The 9,072-nt window shown below is 39.4% G+C and overlaps 1 protein-coding gene across 10 annotated transcripts; it reads left to right on the forward strand.

Annotated features, from left to right (window-relative positions):
• Positions 1–270: 270 nt before the first annotated feature.
• Positions 271–6,751, forward strand: ThrRS (threonine--tRNA ligase). 10 transcript variants are annotated; one of them, XM_067768790.1, is made up of 6 exons: positions 494–615; positions 738–933; positions 4,276–4,333; positions 4,396–4,829; positions 4,892–5,562; positions 5,626–6,751. In XM_067768790.1, the coding sequence occupies exons 3-6, from the start codon at positions 4,285–4,287 to the stop codon at positions 6,539–6,541; spliced, it is 2,070 nt and encodes a 689-aa protein (XP_067624891.1). In that variant the 5' UTR covers positions 494–615; positions 738–933; positions 4,276–4,284; the 3' UTR covers positions 6,542–6,751. The 10 variants fall into 10 exon arrangements, with proteins under 10 accessions (XP_067624900.1, XP_067624891.1, XP_067624893.1 ...); XM_067768799.1 differs by lacking the exons at positions 494–615; positions 738–933 and adding an exon at positions 271–292; XM_067768792.1 differs by lacking the exon at positions 738–933 and having other exon boundaries at positions 521–615.
• Positions 6,752–9,072: the final 2,321 nt, after the last annotated feature.

Here is a 9,072-nt window from a genome sequence, read left to right on the forward strand (position 1 = left end):
TTTATTTTCGCGGAAATATATGCAACTATTACATCTGTAAATACTACAAAGTTTTATTGAATTATTAAATGCAACTCAGCTTGAAGTACTCTTACGTACCAAAAATGCAACTCTAGACCTGAGATTTGCATCAGGTGAGCGAGGCTGTTTGTAGTTTTGACGTTTATCGCCATTGTAAATTTTACCAAGTAGCGGAACTAACAGCTGATCGGTGAAAATTCGCACATTCACACGCACAGTTCTCAACTCAGTTTCAAAAAAAAACTTTAGATTATTTAACTCAGATTTTAAAGTGAAATAATCCTTACGAATTTATGTATATAGATTATATAAGGCGTTTTTGTTGTTATTAAAACAATAGTTTTATCTTTATTAAAGCTTTTATCATTTTTTTTTAACTTTGAAAAAACTCCGAGTACCATTCCTTCATTATATGCCATTCGACTGCCTAGTCCACTGCCTTCCACTCTATTCGCAACATAACCTCTATTTAAGTTGCCAAACTATATAGTAAACAATGTTTATCGCTTAGTTGACACACTTGGTATAGGTACACTATGCTTTTGGTAAAACGTGGTGTGTGGTGTAAAATATTTCTACTTTTTGGATAAAGAGGCATGTTTTAAGTTAATTGTATTTTGTAAAACAATGCCTTTTGTGGTTTAAAAAAGTATTTGCGTTATGTTTAGAGTCTGGGAAGTGGTAGATATAGCAAAGACATTCGTTTTAATTTCCAGTAACAGACGTTTCTTCCGGTGCAAATGCCATCTTGCTGTAGCTGCTAAAACCCAAACGAACATTAATGCTGGCAAAAATATAGGAAAAGCAGTTACGAAACTTCAAAAATTGCAGTTGTTGGGAGTACAATATACCATCACATTTCGCAAAAACGCTGTTCCACAAAATACTTTTTGCAGGCGCTATTCAACATTGGTCGGTGTCCAAGATTAACCAGCAAGGTAGTAGTGCAGCTTACGGTACCCACCCTAAAACATAGTGTACCTGAGGACAAGATTTTCGAGTGAGGTATCAAAAGACGCGTGTTAATCTCGAGAACAATAATCCGAAGGCGGGAAAATTGTATCTCTGTCGGGAGATATTTGCAGTTGAAGTCGGCGATTTTAATGTGGTTGCTGTTGTGGTTTACCCACAAAAAAAAAAATTGTGCATCACCGTGGCGGTAGCCACGGTTATACCACACACCTGGACTTGGCATGGCGTAGCCCAGGGTTATTTTTTATAAGCGCGGCCGAAGGCCGCCAACGCAGAAAGGTGTTCTGCACAAAAATACTATGGATCCCACCCTCGGTTGCGGAGGGACCGGCGGGTCATTTTTCGGTTTTTCGTTAATATCTTTTGAACGGGTAAAAAAAGTTAACTTCCGCTTTCGGATTCTTGATCTAGACGTGAATACGCGTCTTTTGATACCTCACTCAAAATTTTGGCCCAAATTTCGGTGGGTACCGTAAACTGCATTACATCCATGAAATATATGTACACATTGGCGTATACAAACAGGCAAGATTGTGCAGACTTGTAAGTTTGTATGCGCCCAATCATATATTTAATTGGATATATGAAGTCGATGTAAAAGCCGTGTCTTACAGGTGCATGATTCATACACTTTTGAAGATATGTGTTATAAATATGTATGGAAGTTCACATGTATTTTATAGAGTTGTCACGAATATTCGGAAACTATTCGGTATTCGGCCTATTCGGCCACTTTTCTTTCTATTCGGTATTCGGCCGAATACCGAATACCAAATTATGTAAAAAAGACACGTTATATTACTCTAAATTATGTATTTATTTCCAAATTACAACACTTTAGTATTTAAATTTCATCAGTGGTAAGTTATGATGGATAAAAACAAGCTTTTCAGCATTTTTGGGTAGCAAACGATTACGCTTTTCATCGTAAATGTTACCAGCCTCAGAAAATAACCTCTCACTATACACGCTACTTCCAGGAGAAGAAAGATAAACTTTAGCAAATTTCGAAAGGTTTGGGTATTGTTTTTCGTTTACTAACCACCACTTGTAAGGATCGGCCTTCCGATCTAGGCGAGCTGTTTTCAAATAAAAACCCAACTCGTTTGCGACAGCATTCTTCTCCACGTCCTCCTCATCATTAGCATTTCGCATATTATCTGTAGCGACTTCCTCAAAGCAGTTCCAGAAACTGTCGTGTATTTCAGTATTCCTATCATTTTCATTCAAGTTTCCTTTCTTATGAACTGGAGAAGAATCGTCATCGGTACTACTAGATTCATTGCAACTAAGATTCATCATAACAAACTCGTCCCGACAAGCATATATTTCGTGCCGAATATTCGGCGGCCTAATATTCGGCGCTTCGGCCGACAGCGTTGGCGAATATTCGGTATTCGGCCAATTCACTATTCGTGGCATCTCTAGTATTTTATGCTTTGCTTACTGTTTGTCTTAATTTGTCGTGGCATAAAATACATTTTTTCGTTGTTCTTGTTACAGTAATTGTAGCAAAGTATAGATTAATATTTGTAGATTAAGTGAAAAATGAAGTAATTGTAATTAAATAGAGGAAGGACAAGCAGTGGTTCTTATAAAAAACTAAAATTACATGTGATCTACCTATCTAATATAGGGTTCTGCATAGATATTTACATTTAACAAGAATTGCATTTTTATTCATCACACAATAGCAATATTCTCTTTCACTTCTTGTTTAAGTCAGCACCCTTTCGTCCGATTTTTTTGTAGACAAAAAGTTAAGGTAAAAGTCTAGACCCCTGTTCTGACTGCTAATACATCTCCAAAAGTATCGAAAGAGGTGTCAAACGACGCGTGTTGACATCAGTATTAATAATCCGAAGGCGGAAAAAAATTTGAACTCTGTCAAAAGATATTAACGAAAAACCGAAATATGGCCACGGGTCCCTTCGAAATCGGTGTTGGGATGTTGTTGTTGTTGTAGCAGTTCTTCATCCATCCAATAGGCGCGACCATCACAAATGTTCATCAATATCCTCTAACGGGAGTGCAAGGAATCTTGCAGTTTCAATTTCACATTGCAAGCAGGACATACATTTTGAATGTCGGGGTTGATTCTGGCTAGGTAAGAGTTTAACCTGTTACAGAGCCCAGATTGAAGTTGAGTTAGAGTGACGCGCGTTGCCCTAGGGAGAGTGCGTTCCTCTTCTGCGCGATCTGGGTATTTTTCTTTAAGAACTGGATTCGCCAGGCAATTCCCGGCATATAGGTCCGACGCCTGTTTGTGGATATCACTGACGACCTGCTTGTGCTTTTTTGCTCCAGGTGCCGTATTTCGTCATGTTGTTGTTGTTGTAGCGATAAGGTTGCTCCCCGAAGGCTTTGGGGATTGTTATCGATGTGATGGTCCTTTGCCGGATACAGATCCGGTACGCTCCGGTACCACAGCACCATTAAGGTACTAGCCCGACCATCTCGGGAACGATTTATGTGGCCACATTAAACCTTCAGGCCATCCCCTCCCTCCCCACCCCAAGTTCCATGAGGAGCTTGGGGTCGCCAGAGCCTCGTCTGTTAGTGAAACAGGATTCGCCGCGGATAGGTGAGGTTGACAATTGGGTTTGGAGAAGCTATATATTGCGCTGGCAACCTGAAAGGCTGCGCTACACACCCCTTGAATCTGGTATTTTAGTCGCCTCTTACGACAGGCATACCTACCGCGGGTATATTCTGACCCCCTTACCCGCTGGGGGGTCATAATACTTACGGGTTTAACTCTTAATGCCCTGGGAGGTGTGGCCTCATCAATCAGATGTCTGTTGGGAAGCCTATGTTTCTGGGTATTCAACAGCAACTTTTTGTTCAGCATTTCATTTCTCTCCCTAATAGAGTTTGAGCCTACGTGTTTTATCCCGACTCCGAACGGCATCCGCAAGGCAAATGCATTTTCACTGAGAATCTTTTCATAGCAAAAATACACTCGGAGTGTTTGCCAAACCACTTCCGTGGGGCGACGCCGATTAGAAAACTGTTTTCTAATTAATTTTTTTTTGTCTAGACTTGTATGTTACTTTGCCCGAAAGTTGAACCCAGGACCGTCAGTGTGGTAGGCGTAGCACGCTACCACCACACCACGGCGGCCGCCTCAAGCAACACCGACATGACATCACATAGTATAGCAGCAATCCTCAGCTCTACTAACGCTCCCTGTATTATTCTGCAATGTTTCGGACTATTAGCTTTCTAGCCTTATAATAACATCCGCTTAACTATAGCTTTTGCCATGTTGCTTTTTTTTAGTCTGCAAAAATGAAGAAGGAAAAACAAAAGAATGCACCCGCTGAAGTTGGCAAAAAAGGTAGACTTTCTTCTATAAATTAACATTATATTTACCCATTTTTTAATAACTAAAAATTTCAGAATTAAATCCTTGGCCAGCATATATTGAGGAACGTAACGCACTCTGGGAAAAATTAAAAGTTGAACGTGAAGCTGAATTAGCCGCAAAACCTCGCGCACCCATAACAGTAACTCTACCCGATGAGAAAAAAGTAGATGCCACATCCTGGGAGACTACTCCTTACGACGTTGCGAAGGGTATTAGCCAAGGCTTAGCTGATAATACTGTTATAGCAAAGGTCAATGGTGCTGTTTGGGATTTGGATCGTGTACTTGAAACAGACTGCACTTTGCAGCTTTTGAAATTCGATGATCCCGAAGCTCAGGCAGTGTTTTGGCATAGTTCAGCTCATATCATGGGCGAAGCTATGGAACGCATATATGGTGGACATTTGTGTTATGGACCTCCAATTGATAATGGTTTTTACTATGATATGCATTTAGAAGGAGAAGGGGTGAGTACATAGATAATCTTTAAGAAATTCAACTATAAACATTATTTAAAAATTTGCACTAGATTTCTACCAATGATTATCCCAGTATGGAAGGTCTCGTTAAACAGATCGTAAAAGAGAAGCAACCATTTGAACGCTTGGAATTGAAAAAATCCGATTTGTTGGAAATGTTCAAGTACAATGAATTCAAGGTCCGCATTTTAAACGAGAAGGTAAACACTGAAACAACCACTGTTTACAAATGTGGCTCACTAATTGATCTGTGTCGTGGTCCCCATGTTCGTCACACTGGCAAAGTTAAGGCTCTCAAAATTACTAAGAACTCCTCAACCTATTGGGAAGGTAAAGCCGACGCTGAAACTCTTCAAAGAGTTTATGGGATATCTTTTCCGGACCCAAAACAACTTAAAGATTGGGAAAAACTTCAGGAAGAAGCAGCCAAACGCGATCATCGAAAAATTGGACGAGAGCAGGAGTTATTCTTTTTTCATGAACTGTCACCAGGCTCATGCTTCTTCCAACCACGTGGCGCACATATTTATAACACGTTAATGAACTTCATAAAATTTGAATATAGAAAGCGTGGTTTTCAAGAAGTTATCACACCAAATGTATATAACTCAAAATTATGGATGACATCTGGTCATTGGCAACATTACTCGGAAAATATGTTCTCATTTGAAGTAGAAAAGGAAAAGTTTGCTTTAAAACCTATGAATTGTCCGGGACATTGGTAAGTTAAGAAATCATTATCTGAGTGTAAGGTGTGTAATTTTTAATGACATTCCCTAATCAGTCTTATTTTCGACAACCGCAATCGATCATGGCGAGAGCTACCGTTACGTTTAGCTGACTTTGGCGTATTACATCGAAACGAACTCTCGGGAGCGCTAACTGGTCTTACTCGGGTCCGTCGTTTCCAGCAAGATGATGCGCATATATTTTGCGCTCCTGAGCATATTAAAAATGAAATGAAGGGTTGTTTAGATTTTTTGCGTCACGTGTACACCATTTTTGGCTTTTCGTTCAACCTTGTACTTTCTACGCGCCCTGAAAAATATCTTGGTGAGTTGGATCAATGGAATACTGCTGAAAAAGCACTTGCCGAATCTTTAGACGAATTCGGTTTACCTTGGAAAGAGAACTCCGGAGATGGTGCCTTCTATGGTCCGAAAATTGATATAACTATTATGGATGCACTAAAACGAGCACATCAATGTGCCACTATACAGTTAGATTTTCAATTGCCAGAACGATTTAATTTAAATTACATTGCCGATGATGGTGAAAAAAGACGACCAGTCATTATACATCGTGCTATACTTGGCTCTGTAGAGCGTATGATTGCCATTCTAACAGAAAGTTATGCTGGCAAATGGCCATTCTGGTTGTCACCACGTCAAGTAATGGTTGTTCCCGTTGGTCCACAGTACGATGAATATGCCCAATCTGTTCGTCAAAAATTACATGAATCTGGATTCATGGCCGAAGCCGATACAGATGCTGGTGATACCTTGAATAAAAAAATTCGCAATGCTCAACTGGCTCAATTTAATTTCATTTTGGTTGTGGGCGAGAAGGAACGATCCTCGGAAACGGTGAATATACGTACACGCGACAACAAAGTACATGGTGAAGTATCAATAATGGAATTAGTAACTAAATTAAATAAAATTCGTGATGAATTTATAACAAATGAAGATAATTTTTAGATTTAAAGGAGAATTTTTGTTGTAAGTCGTATGGTAATTTTTTTTTTATCTTCAAGCCACAAAGGCACTGCGTAAATAAAAGATACAAGTTTTTTGAAATTATTTGCTTCATTACATACCCAAATGTTTAAACAGGAATGTTAAACTATACGAATACATTAAAATATTTCATATTCAATAAAGTATGCAAAAATAATTGTGTCTCAAATACCTAATTAGTTTTAATTTGAAGAAACAGTCATCGACTACATTTCGCCGAGTACAGACGTGTTGAAGCGCATAGTTTAGTGCAGTTATTTTCCGTAAACATAAAAACAAAACTATAATAACAACAACAGTATTGCGTGTTTCGCTTTACACCTCATCCGCAGATCATACAATACTTTTCAATCAATCACATACCGTTAGAAAAAAAAAAAAACAATAAAAAACAGCATACAAAAACAACACCATGGATACAGGCCCGCCGGATAGGGGGCGCAATAGGTTTTTACTCCTAGATGACCAAATGGACACTAGACTCAACCTACGTTTATCCCCGTCTACCCGAAAAACAAATTTCTTCAAATCACCCAAAGTACCTAGTTATTTCCTCGACTAACAATGAATTAAAGAAGCTTAGCCCATTTGCAATCAAAAAAGGAATTGAAGCAATCTCCACACAAGTTGATCAAATAAAACAGCTAAGAGAAGGTTCACTCCTACTCCTAGCTAGAAATGAAAATGTCGCCAATAGATTTTTAAAAACCAACCAGCTCGCAAACGTGCCAAATTTCGGTAAAATTACACGATAACCTCAACTCGGTAAAAGGCGTCATATATGCACCATGCCTAATAGATGTCAATGAAAATGAAATAGTCCAGGAGCTGAAATCTCAAGGAGTTACTAAAATCTACAAATTCACACGTACTCAAGATGGTAAAACAACCCCAACCGGAAAAATTGTTATTACTTTTGACCTCTACCAACTGCCAAAGACCTTGGATATAGCCTGGTACAAAGTCCGCGTAAACCCATACTTCCCCAACCCTATGTGATGCCGTAAATGCCAACGTCTTGGCCACACAAAAAATCGCTGCTCAAATGCCCCCTCCTGCGATGGTTGTAATTTACCTCCGCATTCGCCAGACACGTGCACCCGCAACCAATGCGCAAACTGCGGCAACGAACACTATTCCTCCGACAAAAATTGCCCTAGATTCAACCAATTAAAAGAAGTACTACAAATAAAAACAATTCACAAGTGTTCGATGGGCGAAGCCTACAAAAAATACAACGCAAAGAACAAACCCTCAAGTGGTACCGCTTCCTATGCAGAAAAAACCAAAAATACACCCCATCAAAAACAATATAACCCACCACCCAGCATTACTCCAACTGCATCCACAACAAACAAATAACCGATGTCCAACAAATCAACCAAAACATCCACAGCTAACAACACAACCGCACCAAACAAACGCCCGGCCTCCCCCACAAAACCTTCTACGGAAGAATCCAAGAAAGTTATCCTAGCCAACAACAACCCCCTTTCAACCACCAAAAATACAAGCAACTTCCAACCACCCCAAAACATATTCAAGCTGTTGCCACCAACAGCAGCACTCAATCACCATTCTCCAATCTTACACAAATACTACTAAACCAAAACGAGTATTATATACAACAACCAGCGTCGGACCCTGCGTCCAACGACAACTTATAATTTATTTCATCCATAATGATAGACAAATTCAATATATTGCAATGGAACATCAAAGGTTTCATTAACAACAATATTGATCTTGAACTCCTTCGAAAAGAACACCAACCACATCTTATAGCCCTAGCGGCTTTAATCCTATCCCTTCCAGAAACTATAGTGCATACTTCGTTAACAATTCAACTACGTACGCAAAACAAGGAGCTGGCGTTTTGATTAAATCAAACGTGCCATACAAATACACACCAGTCCCTTCTCCAATCCAAAACGTGTGCATAGAAATAATCCTAAACTTTAAATTCACAGTGATCTCACTTTACATTCCACTAAACCAAAATTTTACAACACAAGAAATTGATAACTTACTACGAAATGTCCAAAAACCTGTAGTACTGGTGGGCGACATCAACAGTTGGAACACACTATGGGGCTCGCGAATAACCAACGCTAGAGGTGTAACCTTTGAAAACGCCATTGCACAACATAACCTGTGCATTTTAAATGACCAACAACCAACTCACTTATCTACCCACAGCACACTCACGCACGTAGACGTCACTTCTTGCTCCGCATCCCTACTCCCAACCACATCCTGTTACACATTACCCTACTTACACAATAGTGATCACTCAATTCCGATCAAAACATCAATAACGCTCTCCAACACACAGCGTCCACAGCCGTTCATACCTAAATTTATACAACAAAAAGCCGACTGGGAGAATTTTGAGAACACTATAGATAAAGAATTGGATAAAAAAAGTTTAACAAACCAAATAGACAGAGACGCCTCCGTACTTACAAAATCCATCCGAGTATCCGCTAACC

Source organism: Eurosta solidaginis, chromosome 2 (assembly GCF_040869045.1).
Source record: "Eurosta solidaginis isolate ZX-2024a chromosome 2, ASM4086904v1, whole genome shotgun sequence".
Classification (NCBI taxonomy): Eukaryota; Metazoa; Arthropoda; class Insecta; order Diptera; family Tephritidae; genus Eurosta; species Eurosta solidaginis.